We start from the raw sequence: 16795 nt of genomic DNA, 5'->3' as shown, positions 1-16795 counted from the left end.
CACCGTTCTCGAGATATTCGCGATTTTAGATTTCTGTCATCGAAATTCTGTTAATTAATCGGAGTTGCTGATGGATTTAGATAATATCGAACCCGCAGATCCCGAATTATTGCTATTTTTGCGCTATCTATCACCGTTCTCGAGATATTCGCGATTTAAGGTTTGAAAATTAAAATTAAAATCGAAATAAAATTGAGGGACCCAGGGGAGTTCTTACGATGGGCTGATTACCTGCCCGATTCTATTTCCCCTTTAGGTTTCCTACGAAATTTCGTTAGTTTTGCCGTATCTATCACCGTTCTCGAGATATTCGCGATTTTAGATTTCTGTCATCGAAATTCTGTGAATTAATTGGAATTGCTAATGGCTTTACGACGGCTTGACGATGAGAATGAATGTTTGCTGTTCGACTGTAGAATTTACGAACCCACTTCCGCTGCCAAACCGTACATCGTGCTTCTATGGTGTATTCTTGGCGCAAAATATATTCCGTCAGATCTCAAGTGGATAACACTTTCTAACCTAGCTTCCTGAATCATGAGTTACCACCTAGATTCACCTTCAGACCTGTTCGGGTCCAGTGAAATATTCTGCCAACTCAGCGGCGCCAGATTGGCAGATTGGCGGGCCGCGAATCTTGCGTCGCGAAAATCGCGGAAATTGTTCTGCAAACTCAGCGACGCCAGATTCGCAGATTGGCGGGCCGCGAATCTTGCGTCGCGAAAATCGTGGAAATTGTTCTGCAAACTCAGCGACGCCAGATTAGCAGATTGGCGGGCCGCGAATCTTGCGTCGCGAAAATCGCGGAAATTGTTCTGCAAACTCAGCGACGCCAGATTCGCAGATTGGCGGGCCGCGAATCTTGCGTCGCGAAAATCGCGGAAATTGTTCTGCAAACTCAGCGACGCCAGATTGGCAGATTGGCGGGCCGCGAATCTTGCGTCGCGAAAATCGCGGACCCAGTTCGGAACCTAGAAGCCTGGGAAATAATGTTGTTCAAAATACATGGTAGACGTGCGTTGTAGAGGTAAGTGGAAATAGTGAGCTTTTTGCTGTCGGGAAGTATGGTTCGTTTGATTTTGGAGAGAAAATAACTCCTTCAAATATGGTGGTGAGTTGCCATGGATTATGTTAAATACCACAATACCTAGAAAATAGAGGTGCAGAGAAAAAAATGGTGATTCAATGATAGATGAAAATAAGATGCATATGCCAAATGAAACATTGGGAGGGCGCGTAGAGACGAAAAAGCGGGTGTGATAATGACCGAGAGCGAGTGAAACAGCATTATCTGTCTGTTGTCAAGAATTTGTGAAAAAACTCCAAAGATCGAGCGCGAATAATAGCTACATAAATGCGTTCTTTAACTGTATGGTTAACAAATAATGTATCGCTTGAAAAATAATTGAAAAAAAGTCGAACATATTAAACAGATTTCCACACACACAATTTCAACGAATGGACGAATGAATTGGCCAACTTTTAATTATAACTACATTTATTCCAGCAATAATTAAAGACGTGCGTACGCGTAATTTATAATTGTATAAAAGCAGGTGGTCAAGAAATAAGGTTATCGTGAGTGATAAAACGAAAAAAATTCTTTAAATTCGGTTTTACACGTTTGACACGTTTGCCATGCTCAACATGTTTGATCGTACATAATTGTTTACCTGCTCGCTAAATTGTTTTTTCTATAAAAATATAAATGAAGAAATTTTTGTTTCATTTGTAAGGGGCACGGAGGGGGGAGAAAGAGAGTAATTATCGATTCGTTTATTATTTATTTATAATACTAATATTTATTTATTTTTATAATACTGGATTTATTTGTAGTACTATAATAAATAATTGAATCAGTATCACATGTAGAGTATTGCATCCGTTTACGAAGCAAGATCCGAAATTGTATTTCTGTAATATTAAGCAACTGAATCTTTGAAATAAGCGGCAGAGTAGCCGAGGGATATCACGGTTTCACTCTGTAATACGCGTGCGAGTGAGTTTACATGGATGGGTTAGCAAAACAGAGAGCTCAGCGGTGGAGCAGATAATACAGAGCATACTTCGTTATCTGCGTCCATCGCTTACCCGCCGAGAATTTAGTTCACGGAACGGACACACAGATCCGACGGAACCGAGCTTCACCAGTCTGTCCCAGGATTTTCGCTTCGTGGGCCCTCTCAGATTTCTCTCTGGACTGTATATGCTCTAAGGATCACTAGATCCTAGGGAATTTCTTTTAAAATTTTGTTATAAATAATCATTTTAAAAAAATTCAATCTTCTCTGTTCAGATTTGTGATTCGTAATTCGATTCCAACTCGACTCCAACGCAATTCTAACCTGATTCTGACCCTCAGTGTGAACACACTTAGTGCATAAATTGAAAACCTTAGTCACTGTCATTATTTTTAGGACAAAAACCGATGATGATACTGACAAATGACAAGTCTGTCATATCGCTCCTTTCACGCGTTGACTTAATACTCCATGATTCTAAGAGCACTTTGCACGATCGATGGTTTTTCACGCAACGAGCGCGCTCTTAAATGTCGATATACTCCATGGAAATAATATCGCGTATGTGGCATCTGAGAATGCGGATTGTTTATTGCCAAAATGCATTTGCACAAATAAATATTTAACGTACTAAGGCAACTGAGCGTGCTATAAAACGGTTAGGGCCGACTGAAACTTTTCGGAAGCGAAAAGAGATTTTCTAACAAGTTGACATTCAACATACCGACGCTAATGCACGGGGAAGAAAATGTCAAGAACAAAAAGCGCACCGTATAACCTAACGCGATGGGACAACCCGGAGGATCCACTCGCTCCTCTGACACCGAGTCAAAAAAAGTGTCTGTCTGTATTGCAGGATGAAATGCTACCAGCGGATCGTCCGAGCAACGTCACAGCACCTCATAGGAAGTCGAAGAATGATAATGAAGAAAAAAAAGAGGAGAAGGAGATGTGCTATTCGGAGAAGATCGAGACGTATCAAGAGTTACTCCAAAACTATACCGCCTTGGAGAAGCGATTTATGTCTGTTGCGGACCTGAAGTACACAGCTTACTTAGACCAGCTGAAATCGCGTCGAAACGAGTGTCATCAACTGTGCGTAGAGATAGAAAATGCGCTGCAAGACTTTGCCACTTTGTCCAAGCAATATACAGCTGTATCCTCCAGGACGACATTGCTACACGAGGCCAGTGAGCAGCTGATATCAGACCAACAAAAGTTGAACTCGTTCAATGATGAGATAGTGCGCCACTTGAAATACTTCAAAGAGGTCGATCGGATTCTGGAAAAACTCGAGGCTCCAACTCTCTCTGTGAACAGTGAAATCTTCTTCGATCTACTCGACAAGATCGACTCCAATATGGACTTTGTTCAGAACAACGATAGCTTTAAAGAGAGCAGCACTTACCTTGTTAAGTACAGGCATTGCCAGTCCAAGGCTATTACTCTGATACAACACTATGTTTTTAACCAGTTTGCCAATGCCACTGAAAGCATTTTAAGCCCCAAAGAAACTGACAATGAACCCAAGAACTCGGACGCAGCTTTAGCTCTATTTTACGGCAGGTTTCAATCTGTCCTACCCAAGATTAAAAGTGTTCTGGAACAGATTGAGTCCAAGTCTTCTAAGAGACAAGAGTATGAGACGCTGTTGACAGAGTGCCATCAGTCTTACTTGAGCCATAGAGGAACGGTTTTAGGCCCTGGTGTCACTCAGGCTCTCAATTCCGTCAAGGAAAGGTAAGCACACTTACCTTGTTCTGATGTATGATACGCTATTATAGTAGTAAAGTATTCTCACGTATCGAAAGTTTCCTTGATGTTATTTGCCATCGTTCAGTTCATTGTTATTATCAAAATCTCAAAATTTGTTTCAACTGTCTTGAACCAAGTTGATCAAGGTTTATTTTACGTATGCTGTGAGTCCATGGAACTTTTTATATAATGGGTAAGAATATCATAGTCTCTTTGTTGGTTCACAAATATAATCACAGTTTTTTCAAAACCTTCTATTTTTCAAAACTTTTCTGAACTTGAAAAGTTGTTTTTTCAATCTTTGCATCTCTTAAACATGATCATTGCAGGTACAACGGGGACCACTGCAGTCTGGTGCGTCATTCTTGTGCACTGCTGTTGCATGCGTCAATAGATGAGCACCGTCTGTTCTACCAGTTCTTCAGTAAGACATCGGCATCATTGAACGTGTACCTGGAAGGTCTTTGTACATCTCTGTATGATTCGCTCCGACCTTTCATCATTCACATCAACCATCTTGAAACACTTGCTGAGATCTGCTGTATCCTTAGAATAGAGATGCTTGACGAGCACGTACAGAACAACTCTGAGCCTCTTCAAGGCTTCGGCAGCATCTGCCTGCAGCTTCTTCACGACGTTCAGGAACGTCTAGTCTTCCGGGCTCATCTATATCTACAATCAGACGTTCTCAATTACAACCCGTCGGCCGGAGATCTTGCATATCCGGAGAAACTCAAGATGATGGAGGACATTGCAGAGTCGATACGTGAGGAAACTAACCAGCTCAGAATGAAACGGATTTCGTTATCGTCAAATGATAGTGGAACACCTGAAGCGATTTCTCGTAATCATTTGATGATGGATCCCCTTCATTATCAGAAGTCCAGCGCTGCAAACTCTCCGGCTGATTTGCATGGAATGTGGTATCCGACAGTGAGACGCACGCTTGTCTGTCTCTCCAGGCTTTACAGGTGCGTCGATAGGCCAGTCTTTCAATCACTGAGTCAGGAAGCCATATCGCTTTGCGTTCAGAGCATAGAGAGTGCTAGACAGAAGATAAATCTCAGATCAACACCACTAGATGCGGAGCTCTTCCAAGTTAAGCATTTACTGATACTACGTGAGCAGATCGCCCCTTTTCAGGTCGACTTCACTATAAAGGAATATAGCTTGGACTTTTCCAAAGTTAAGACAGCAGCTTTTGGACTTCTTGAAAAGAGGTCTAGACTTTTTACACTCTCAAATAACGCTCTGCTGGAATTTCTGCTAGAAGGTGCTCCGCAGATGAAGGAGCAACTTATTGATTCGCGTAAACATGTTGACGCTAAGCTCAAATCGACTTGTCAACGTCTGATACAGCATGCTACTCACTTACTGATTGAGCCAGTGATAAAGCTGTTAGAGAGAGCGAAAATGTACGTCAATTCCGATGGATCTAGTACAATAAGGCAGCAGCCCTTTGGCTCTGCCCAAGAAATAGCCAAGACCGTTGGGGATACTCAGAGACTTATTAAATTTAAGTTACCAAATATTCAGCAATCGATGCAGCTTTACTTGGCCAACAGAGAAACCGAGTGCATACTTTTTAGACCTATCAAGAATAACATCGTTGCCGCTTTTACACAGTTGCTGCAATTGCTGAGTAATAATTATACCGCCGAGGAACTCCTCCTCATTGCTTGTCCTTTGCCTGATCAGATTTCCGTTACTCTGAGCTCGACCAGCCTTGCACATGGAAAATTGGCCCAACATGAAGCACAGCGATTAGAGACGGCAGTAAAAAAGGTAGAAGAAATTGGAGATGGCGGAGTCAAGGGTAATACGGAAACTTCGGTTAGTACTGTTTAAAGTTCGTTTATGGATTGAAAAATTTAAGATACCCTGAGTTAAATTGGGAAGAGTAATATTGAGAGTAATGTATGAACGGTAACAGTGGTACCTTTGTAATGATTTTCAGTATACATATTTAAAGATAGGCAATTCAATTAGGTATTTTGCAATAATAAATTTTAAAAATGTGAATTATTTATGTACACAAAATAAAATTTGACATAGAGTTAAAATTATTTGCCGTGATGATTGTTATAGGTATTTAGGATCGAGTATTTTTATAAATAGTAATATATGATATGCAACGTAAGAATATTATATATTATAAATGATGTATATACATTTACACCTGCTTAAGATAGTAATCATGTACATAAACAACGTTAATAAACCTACATTATGTTTAACGAGATTAGATATCGGTAATCTTTAATTTGTATTAGATTGATTTAATGAAATCGAGTATCACAAAAGACAGTTTTCCTATTTTGCACTGGAGAAAAGTAATCGATAAACCATAAAACCTTAATAGATTGTTTGGCGATCCAGTCATAACTGTGAATAAACTGAGATCTAGACTTGGGTAAATGCTAAATGAAAAAGAGACAGTATAATTTGACAAATTAGAGAAGAGAGAAATGTAGGATTGATTTTTCTTGTCTTTAAATCATGTTTTATCACGGGAATAAAATTAAAGACGTATTTCGAAAATAAAAATTTGATGGAATTTTAATTTTCTATTGGTAAAACGGAAGAAGAATAAAAAAAAGTCTTTTAATTAGTCTCCATACAGTTCTGTCATGATAAAATTGTTTTATATAACGAATGCTGAAGTGAAACTACCATCGAACATTGGTCTTGAAATGTCTTTTCGTATATACAAGTAAAGATTTTCGTAAAGATTTTCATAAGGCAACCAAAGCTCTTATATTCCAAGTCTTTCAAAAACTTTTTTTCGTGTAAAATTGATGCATAGTTCTACTTAGCACAGGTCCTAGCTGGCGTTGGGTTCTTCCAAACAGTATTGAAGCTAGTAAGTTTTCTCCGCTAGAACCCGCGTCGTTGTAGGCTTTCTTTAGCGCGAATGGCGTTGGATAAAACTCAACGATCGCCATAGCTTTCTCGACAGACATACCTCTCAATTGAACCAATTGTCGGATGAACATTTCGCTCAATTTGAAATTCTGGTAAGCAACATTACGATCGGATTACTAGTTGAAATTAAACACGAATGTCAGTAATTCGTGAAGATTTCGCAGTTGTTTTAAAAATGCGTAAAAAAATGTTTTGCACGTTCCATAATGTTTTGGAATTCTTAATAATCTTTGGTTGTACTTAAATTAAATTTGTCTTCACCTTCATATTTCTCGTAAATTGTATATTACTCACCTTTACTTTGGCGACTGCTTTGTTAAAATCTTTAAAGAACATAAGTCGTGTTTCGTTTGAGAGTATATTGGAAGACGTTAGGTCGTCCTTGTTACACCCGATGAGAGTTTTTTTCTGAAAGTAGGAATAAAAATTTGTAATTTTACAATCACTGTTGTCAATTAACATGTCTCTTATGAGCACGTATATTTTCTAGTACCTGATAAATTTTATTGAGCATCAGTGTTAGGGAGGCCAAGTAAAACATTGAGTCTTTATGACTATTAGTGTACTTCACGGCAAATCCGTCCTGAATCAATGTGTTAGTCGCTGCTTGAAACAGAGTTTGCAAAGGTAGTAGGGAGTGTTGATTATTGCCATGATTCTCTACTAGATAAATTATATTATCAATACCAGATCTCTTCAATCTAAACTGAAGAAAAGAAAAAAAAAACTATTTTAATTTAATATCGATCATTTCCGTACAGGTCCTTCACTCAGCTGACCTTTTGCTCTTGATATCTTCCATCCCTAATACTGCCACTAAAATCATCCATCCGTTTTCTCTCTACTATATGGGGCAAGATCAGCTCGAAGCCAGAACTTTTGCATCTTGCTATCCAAGTAAAATCCCCAAGTTTTAAATTTCGAACTTCAAATCTGACTTCTGCTCTCGTTAACTCTGCGAGTGTTATGTCGTCCTTGGGTTGCACCTTACCACTAGAATAAAATACAAATCGAAACAATGAAAATAAATGAATACTCTCAAATATGCATAAATTTTTCGTCAACAATTGTGATTTACCCAGCTATTTCGCGGTCGTCAACTAATAAAATCACATCAAAAGTATTCGGTGCAAGAATGACTGTCTCAAAGCTCGAGCTCACACTTCCCTGTTTACATTTTTCTCCATTATTCAGTAAATTAGCTGATTCCTTTATCTGACCCGCAGAATAAACGTCCAATTCCCTAGCCAAGCTTACAGCACTGCTGCACGCAACTTCATTTCTTCGATTTTCGATTTCAATTGGAGAATTTGAGCGAGAGTTTATCTCGTAAACTGGCTCGTTTACTTCTGGACTGTGCAATTCCGAGTTAGCAGAACTACAACTTTTCGCAGGTGACAAGATCCTAACATCGCCATTTCTTTCTGCACTTGAACATGGAAACGGGTTGTTAAAAGCAGGATGGTTTTCGTCAATTTCGGACAGCTGAACTGCTGCTGTGTACCCATCATCTGTTAGACGGTATCTGAAATAAACGTTGTAATTGATATTGTTGAAATATACACTTGAACACTAATTGGCAGTAGTTTTTCCTGCCATTTTTATGGTATTCTTAGCAATATTAATTTTCGTCAGTTTATTATTCTCAGCTCACTTTGCAGGGTTGCTGCTTTTAATGACGAGCCCTTTTTGTATTAAAGTAGTCATAGAGGCCCACGCGGAATAGTAGCTACCAGGTTCTGGTTTACTTAAAGAATTATCACAGTAACGTTGAGCAGCGGCCTGAAGATCAGCCTTGTTCATATATCCTGTAACAAGTTTAAATGAGCATAATTAATGAATGAATAAAAAAATACTGTCCACTTTTCAGAAATGAAAACTTATGTTTATACTGATTATAATTACTGAATGAAGAGGAATTATAATTTTGTTTAAAAAGTTTTGAATTGGTTGCTTCTACAATGAGCGCGTCGTTTGTTATCTATCACCTATGAAATCTGGATTCTGCATCTTTTCATAAAATGTTAACAGTATTGCATATCCTCCAGATCTCCACGCAGGTATGTAGGAATTGTTCTTAGAATTAGTTTTCACTCCCTGAAACAGACACGAGAGTGTTGAGGGTTGAAAGTTTATGGCAAATCGCATTATAAGATGTTGAGAAAATGAAACCGTACAGAAAAAATTTGACAAGTAACAAAATGCTATGGAACATTTTTTTACCATAACTTATAATTGTACTTACATTTTCTATAGCCCGAGCTGTGTCACTATTGTCCTTTAGTTTTCTTGTTTTTTTTGCTGGTTGTGGTTCACCGCCGTTGGGTTTTTTTTCTCTTTTATTCGGAGTTTGCCGTGCTCTATGTCCTAGATAATCGTCAGTATTGTTCACATCACAGTCATTTGGATCTTGGAACTGATTGGCTGGCTTTATGCTGTTAGCAGCTGTACACAAGCCCTTAGTTTTGTATTCGGTCAATTTTTTGTCCAACATAATGCATAGTTTATCCCCAAAATACTGTAGTATTTTACAATCTCTGCCTGTCTCTAAACGTAGCGGACATTTTCTTAGAGAAGACAAAGCCTTTATAAAACAATACTGCATCTGTGAACCCTGTGATGCTGCATCCTCTTTCCACTCCTCAAGCCACTTTTCAAAAAGCGGATTTGGACATTTCGATTTTGCTCTAATTCTCTTCATTTTTGCCGAGTAGCTGCTCATCGTCGATTCATCAATTGTTATAATTTTCTCATCGCATTCAGAACTGTTGACAGTTGTAACCTGAAAAAAATTGATAGCCTTACTGTTTTAAACTGTTTGGTAGAGATGGTGGAGAGTCAACATGCAGCTGAGGGTTTATCCATGGAAATACAGAATGATTTTGTCAACCAATAACACTGCCTGTGACAACACGCATTTAGGCCTCGATTATACAGAAGGGAAGAAAGATTGCGACATTTTAACTAGGCTAACTGAGTGGACACTGGATTGCCTTATGAAATTTATCACTGGCAGATAGCTATCGAGCTAGTTTGGCGAATGAGTAAACAAAGTAAGAGCAAAATGATTGTGATGAAAAAAAAAGTGTGTGTGTGTCAGCTCCGACGCACGACTGGAGTTTACTCCTTACGAAGGATAATTATGATATATATCGAATAGAAAAAGAGGGTAAGTGAACGCATTTTCCAAAATGATAAGAGAAACAAACATATATCTGTAATTATTCCGATTATTTATATTACTTCAATAAAAGCGTAGTACATAAAAATACACGTATCAATGCATAGAAGTACAAGAAAACTTTAAAATCAAAACATTAAAAGTTGATGGTTTGGTTGCTGTTTGTGTACGTTGTATCGATATAATAAATGCTACTATATGTATTTATTATACAGCATGCATACCCTGTACTCGGCGGCAGCATGTAAGTTACGGCAGAACTTCGTAATACGCAGGCACATAACACACACGTACAAACATACGCACTCATTCAACTCTCAGCCAGAGGTAGTGAACTCGAACAGTGAGACTACGAAGCATCGTACAAAGAGGAGACCCCGAGTATAGGATACGCTATGTAATGTATTCCATCTCATTCTTTTGCACGTTCAATCCTACAGATATCTATATGTTTGTCTCTTTCTACTTGACGCCTCAAGTTTCCGTGTTACACTTGATTTTACTCCTCATAAAATTTCCGTACCGTGCCTTATAACTCAAATCGTTTCTGATCCTGGTTTGCAGTATCATGGTTTCTAAATGCAGTTTTGAAGTGCGTTACAATTACGTTCTCGACAACTGAGCCCGAGGAGGATATCTTGAACTGAGTCATGTGTTTATAGGGTGTATTCCGAAATATTGTGATATCGACGGTACCTAGTGGAAATTTCCACATGCTAGACACTGGAATCGTTCACACAGCTGCAGCTAGACTCTCAGTAGTTTGGGTCACCAATTACCAATAAAGTATAGAAATACACCGGACAACGGTCATTCTATCGCTCCAATCGAACGAACCGAGGAAGGAGTAATTGTTGGATGAAAGATTTAATTAATTGGCTTACCTTTTGAGAATAATCTGGATATGATGAATTGCAGCGTAGATTGGTAATATATTAATATATTCGGACATAGTTGCTATTTGCTTAATATTATTAGGATTGCGCTGCTGCGAGTATTCTTAGGTGTTTGTGTTATAACAATCTTAACAGATTTAGGGTATTTAACAATTTGATAATTCGTAGTTTTAGAGTAGGTTTACATGTGTGCTTTCGTATAATTCTCTTCTGTAATTATTGATTCTTATATTGATATAGATCGGCTTGGAAGGTATTAGAGCGTTGTTCTTATGTTTGTTGGTTGCCTGATACTGGGCGTTGCCACGTATCACGGTCTTACATACATGTCTTGCAACTCTGGTGGTGGGGGTGACTCACTTCTTGAGTCCGCTTTCTATAATTCTTAGATTGGCCGCAAGGGTTGCTGTAACCTAGTAGGGTCACCCGTGTCACTTGTGAGCGACAGAGATAGAAAAAATTTCTCTCTGTTGGCGCAAGCGCGTTACAGCCTAATCGGCCAAAAATAACGAAATTTGAGGTTCTGTATCTCAGCCCTACTGGATAGTAGCGACGCAGTGCCGAAACCGTAAACTAAAAATTGATTCAATATCTGAGTCACTCCTAGCCTACCCCAACCATCAGAGCTGCAAAACCTGTACGTAAGACCATGCCACGTATACATCTTTGAGTTTATTCCTTGGTGTCGTACAATACCTGTAAGGAGTTACGGACGTGTTTTCTTACGTTTTACCTCAAATCTGTTATAAGCTTTTGTTCACTTGAAAGGGTTGATTGTTAGTGTATTGATACATTTATTGTAATTCTGATTAGTTGGTCACCTTACAGAATCGTTCCGTGGGTTAATTTATCTTCAATCCTTTCGATGTTAAGTGTCTTAATGTGTTCTCCAAATAGGGCTCTATATGGCTCCACATTAGAGATCTGCATTGCCTTAAAAACGCTGCACGTGTTGCCTACAATACGGCGTTACGGAGGAAAGTATAATTCATGCTGGATAATTGGTACTCACGGTTTTGAAGATTTTGTAGTCTCTGGTTTTATGGGTTATTGCAGCAATGCATTTATCTTTACATTATATCGGTTATACATGTATCTATGGTTTTACAGTCTTCTATACTTCAGGCTATATGGGCCGTGTTCGTAAATTGACTGATAGTACTGAAAAAAAGTACACAAGACGCTATACACCGACTAATAACATGCATAAAAAGCAGTACTGATAATGGCACGAAAGTAATAGCTTGAAAACTCAGCGACGCCGGATTCGCACCTCGCTAAAGCCTTCGATACTATACCACACGAACAACTACGCAACAAACTCGAGGCAATAGGAATACGAGGAACAGCGCAAAAATGGTTTCGGAGCTACCTAACAAAGAGGAGCAAAAAAAAAAAAAAAATAGGAAACATATACAGTGATCAAACCAAGATAGTCTGCGGAATACCACAAGGAACTATTCTCTCAGCTGTACTCTTCAATATCTATATCAATGATATTATCTCCCTGGACCTCCAATCAACAATAATTGCTTATGCGGACGACGCGGCACTAATAACAGTGAAGAACACTTGGCAAGAAACCTACTACACAGCGAGAAAAGACCTGAAGACAATACAAGACCATCTCAAACACCACCGTTTAACACTGAATACTAACAAAACTACATAGATAACATTTAAAACAACACCAAACGAAAAACTTCAAATATTAAATATGCATATAATACTTCATACATGTCATCATGACACAGAACCATGCAGATGCGAGAAATTGATCAAGAATACACAACAAAAATACTTAGGGATAAAAAAAGATGAGCAGCTAAAATGGAAGGAGCACATCAACTTCACTGTTAAAAAATTAAGAAAACTGATGCATCCTCTGTACAACCTGAGCCACATCGTCAACACACACACGATAAGAGCAATATACTTCGCTCTAGTACACTCGATGGTACAATATGGAATCACAGCGTGGGGTAGCGCCTATCAAAAAGCAATTCAACCACTCCAACAAGCACAGAAAGCAATAATAAAAATTGCGCTACATAAACCAAAAGATTATCCTACAGAACAACTCTACATGGAAAACAAAATCCTCGACCCCAGGCAGCAGTATCTTAAAGACATAATGATCAGACTTCATAAAAACCCGAATGAGATAGCGTTAAGGCAACGACAACATTCCTACCACACAAGAGCAGAAGAAATGGAAATGCTGGAAATTGCAAAAGCACACACCAAACATGAACAATAAATGGAAAAATATAGTGCAAATAAAGTATACAACAGACTACCATCAGAAATTAAAAAAATAACAATGTATTCGTTCAAAAAATCGATAACACCATGGCTACTACAGACAGGGAGAACACTATATGAAGAACTAACAAATCATTGTATTGTGACGTTGCACCTAGAGTGCAAGCCACAACAAACCCCAAACCCGCGGGGAAGAGCCGAACGGGTGAGCCCTGTCCCGTCGGGAAAGACCCGAACACCACCGAAGCCCCCCGACGCTCGGCAGAGCCGAGCGCGAGGGTCAGTACGAGCCCGGCCGTAGCAGCAGCCACACCAGCGTAAACCCAAACCTAAGAGCGAAAGCGAGAGAGGGAGAGAGAAAGAAAGAGAGAGGGTCACCGACACACACACACACACACACCGACCACCCAGCTATCCTCCACTGCACCTCGAGACCTCCACACACACACGTCGACCTCACCAGGTTAGCCTGCCTTCTAGCGCCGATCTGCTCCTCCCCTCGCAATACCAACCCTGTCTACCACACACTCCCCGTCACCTCACACATTCCTTCCCCCCCCCTGCGCGCGTATCCATAAGTTAGTATTAAGCAACGCTAAGGGCTGAGGCGTGATCAGCCATCGCTTACGTCTACAACCCTTTTGTATCTTCCGTAGTTTAAGTCGACTCAGTCCCCCGATCGCTGCACCTGTACACCCCGTCACAAATATACACATCAAGTTTTAACGATTACATCCGCCCCGTCTCTAATTGTCTTCCCCACCCATATAATTCGTGCGGACTCAAAACCCGTCACAAATTGGCGCCCAACGTAAATTACCCACATTTTTACCACAAATCCAAACAATTAAGAGACAAAACACAGGAATAAACGCTAACAAAATACACATAGACTCACGAAACAAAACTACACAGTCACGAAAATTCAAATAACGACAGTTGAACACACACACTACCAAACACGATACACACAATGGCAGACCAAGGACACAGGGAACCGCAAGGCCTAGCGCGCGAACACATGGACATACACACACCCGAACGCAACCAAAACAACTCGACACAGAGCGGGCCGCGCGCGACACGAGATCAACAAACGCCGACCCAACCGCAAGAAATAAATAGACGAGGCACGATAAATTCACCAAACACAATAAATAGAATCGATGCAGCTATCATAGAGAATACACACAATTTACACAGTACACAAATTCAACACCAAGAAAGCCCAGAACCAACAAATCACACACAAACATACAATACAATCCCCACACCTACACACACGCAAACTAACACGGTAACAACCAATCAAACGAACCGACACTTCACAGGAACAGACACATTTTTAGCCACCAACACACGCAACACACGACTTATACAAAACCTAATAGACCTCGGAGCATCACCAAGCGACAGAAACGTATACGAAGACCCACACATATACAGCACACAGTCAATACATCCCACAAACACAAACCACACATCAAACCCAAACAGTACATACTGGAATCAGCCAGCAATGGCAATGAAAACAATACAAACATGGAACATAAAATACTCAGGAGACACAAACGAAAACATAGACGAATTTTTACAAAATCTCCGCGACTACCAAACGGGTTATGAAATACACGATACACAATTAATCAACAACCTCAGCCCAATACTCGAAGGTGACGCAAAAAACTGGTACAGATTAAATAGAGGCAAATGGCGAACACTAGAAGAATTCGAGAGAGATATTACACACGCATTTCAAGACATACAACATAGGGACAGACTGGAACAAAAAATCAGAAACTACGTACAAGGACCAACACAAAAAATCACACAATTCCTAATACAATTTAGAACACTACTATCACAACTAAAACCACCATACCACCCACGAACACAATTAGACCTGGCATACAGAAACATGAAAATAGAATACAAGGCATACATAAAACCATACGATTTCGCGAACTTCGACCAACTGGAAATGGCCGCAAAAGAATGGGAAGCAAATATCGAATGGGAAAACACGAGACAAACAATATTAAACAACTACACACAACCGCGAGAAACCTACACACACCAAACACACCACACACAATACATCCCATACAAGTACACACAAACACAACCCCGCCCAGCAATACTCCCAACACCAAATATACCACCGGCACTCACATACAACATACGACGAAACCAAACAAACCAAAATACGCAACAGACTCGATACCCCGCAATCACGTATAACTCACCACACTACACTCAGCAACAAACACAAACGAACCCAAACACAGGCACAACACCACGCAAATGCTTTAACTGCAACCAACCCGGACACTTCAGATGGCAATGCACACAAAATACAGAACCAGGGAAACGAGTAAGGGTTGACCCAGCAAGGGTGGAGGGCAACCCCACAAACAGCACAAACACACCCGAAACAGTAGCACCTACGACAGACAACAACATAACGGAAAGTAGATTCCACATCAGAATCGAAATACACGGTCACGAATTTAACGCACTAATAGACACAGGCGCAACACACTCATACCTAGGCGCAGAAGTAATACAAATACTACACAACACAGACACACAAATAAACAACACACCCGACAGAACAGCTACAATGGGAAACGGAACACAGGTGACGATAGAAGGAGCAGTAACACTCCCAATACGCCTCGGCAACATAACAAAAGAAATTAAGTTCGGATTAATATCAAACTTAGGCTCGCAATGTATCATAGGTAACAGCGACTTAATAAGATTTGGAATATTAATAAATTATGGAAAAAACACATGGTCACTGATAGACGACCCACAGACACACTACCACATGCAAACTAGACCACAAGAACTACCAACACCACTCAAAGAATACACACAAATACATCAAACACGAGAATCACGACACCAATCAACACAAACACACACAAAACAAGCAAAAGCAGCAGAAAAATTAGAAGCAACGAAACAACAAACAAACCCGAAAACAACAGAAAGACATGAAAACACAAAAAAAAAAACAACCATAAAACAAAAACCACTAACACCAACACTACCCAACACAAAGACACCACCGGAAAACACCCCCCAAAAAGACAACCCACAGAACACACAAATCACAAATCAAAAAATCATACCCACAAACGCACAAACAACAGACGACACAACCGACAAAGAAACCGAACCACAGATATGCGCAGGAATACAAGAACTCACACAATCACAACACACACAACTACAGACGACAATACAGCAGAAAATCTCAACACTACCAGGCCAACTCGGGCTAACACACCTAATTAAACACAAAATAGACACACAAGGACACGCACCCATAAAACAAAGATACTATATGGTATCACCAAAAATTAGAGAAGCCATCCACACAGAAATACACAAAATGCTGAGAGAAGACGTGATAGAACCATCAGAAAGCGAATGGTCGAGCCCAATTGTCATGATAAGAAAACCAAATAACACATATCGCTTCTGTCTAGACTTTAGGAAGGTTAACTCAGTATCAAAGAAAGACGCATACCCACTACCATACATGACAGCAATATTAGACAAACTACGGACAGCACAGTACATATCAAAAATCGACTTAAGCCAAGCATACTTCCAAATACCACTCGACAAAGACAGCAAACACATAACAGCCTTTACAGTCCCGGGAATGGGCTTATTTCAATTTAAAAGAATGCCATACGGACTGACAGGCGCACCAGCGACATTCCAAAGACTACTAG

At 39.8% G+C, this 16795-nt stretch overlaps 2 protein-coding genes and 1 long non-coding RNA gene across 10 annotated transcripts; 2 read left to right on the top strand and 1 right to left on the bottom strand.

Annotated features, from left to right (window-relative positions):
- Positions 1-2560: 2560 nt before the first annotated feature.
- Positions 2561-6196, top strand: LOC124182534 (conserved oligomeric Golgi complex subunit 3). The gene is made up of 2 exons (XM_046569952.1): positions 2561-3761; positions 4106-6196. Exons 1-2 carry the CDS (start codon positions 2770-2772, stop codon positions 5622-5624), a joined length of 2511 nt encoding a protein of 836 aa, XP_046425908.1. The 5' UTR covers positions 2561-2769; the 3' UTR covers positions 5625-6196.
- Positions 6197-6368: 172 nt separating this feature from the next.
- LOC124182535 (crossover junction endonuclease MUS81) lies at positions 6369-10786 on the bottom strand. 8 transcript variants are annotated; one of them, XM_046569955.1, is made up of 10 exons: positions 10107-10224; positions 8947-9483; positions 8690-8798; positions 8356-8509; positions 7780-8226; positions 7481-7694; positions 7389-7407; positions 7195-7307; positions 6996-7109; positions 6369-6790 (listed from the first exon to the last, which is right to left on the bottom strand). In XM_046569955.1, exons 1-10 carry the CDS (start codon positions 10161-10163, stop codon positions 6548-6550), a joined length of 2007 nt encoding a protein of 668 aa, XP_046425911.1. In that variant the 5' UTR covers positions 10164-10224; the 3' UTR covers positions 6369-6547. The 8 variants fall into 8 exon arrangements, with proteins under 8 accessions (XP_046425911.1, XP_046425916.1, XP_046425912.1 ...); XM_046569960.1 differs by lacking the exon at positions 10107-10224 and adding an exon at positions 10767-10786 and having other exon boundaries at positions 7195-7407; XM_046569956.1 differs by lacking the exon at positions 10107-10224 and adding an exon at positions 10406-10530 and having other exon boundaries at positions 7195-7407.
- Positions 9759-11259, top strand: LOC124182541. Its single transcript, XR_006870800.1, has 3 exons — positions 9759-9870; positions 10098-10279; positions 10447-11259. It is a non-coding gene; the product is annotated as an uncharacterized LOC124182541 (long non-coding RNA).
- The last annotated feature ends 5536 nt before the right edge of the window (positions 11260-16795 follow it).

Source organism: Neodiprion fabricii, chromosome 5 (genome assembly GCF_021155785.1).
Source record: "Neodiprion fabricii isolate iyNeoFabr1 chromosome 5, iyNeoFabr1.1, whole genome shotgun sequence".
NCBI lineage: Eukaryota > Metazoa > Arthropoda > Insecta > Hymenoptera > Diprionidae > Neodiprion > Neodiprion fabricii.
This window is presented reverse-complemented; position numbering and strand designations above follow the sequence as displayed.

Bases quoted from the DNA above. Each gene is read 5' to 3' on its own strand.
- LOC124182534 (XM_046569952.1), top strand. From the start codon at position 2,770: ATGTCAAGAACAAAAAGCGCACCGTATAACCTAACGCGATGGGACAAC. The intron at 3,762-4,105 runs GTAAGCACACTT...TGATCATTGCAG, and splicing joins CTCAATTCCGTCAAGGAAAG to GTACAACGGGGACCACTGCA.
- LOC124182535 (XM_046569953.1), bottom strand. From the start codon at position 10,163: ATGTGCCTGCGTATTACGAAGTTCTGCCGTAACTTACATGCTGCCGCC. The intron at 7,695-7,779 runs GTAAATCACAAT...ATTTTATTCTAG, and splicing joins GACGACCGCGAAATAGCTGG to TGGTAAGGTGCAACCCAAGG. The intron at 6,791-6,995 runs GTGAGTAATATA...GTTGCTTACCAG, and splicing joins AAGCAGTCGCCAAAGTAAAG to AATTTCAAATTGAGCGAAAT.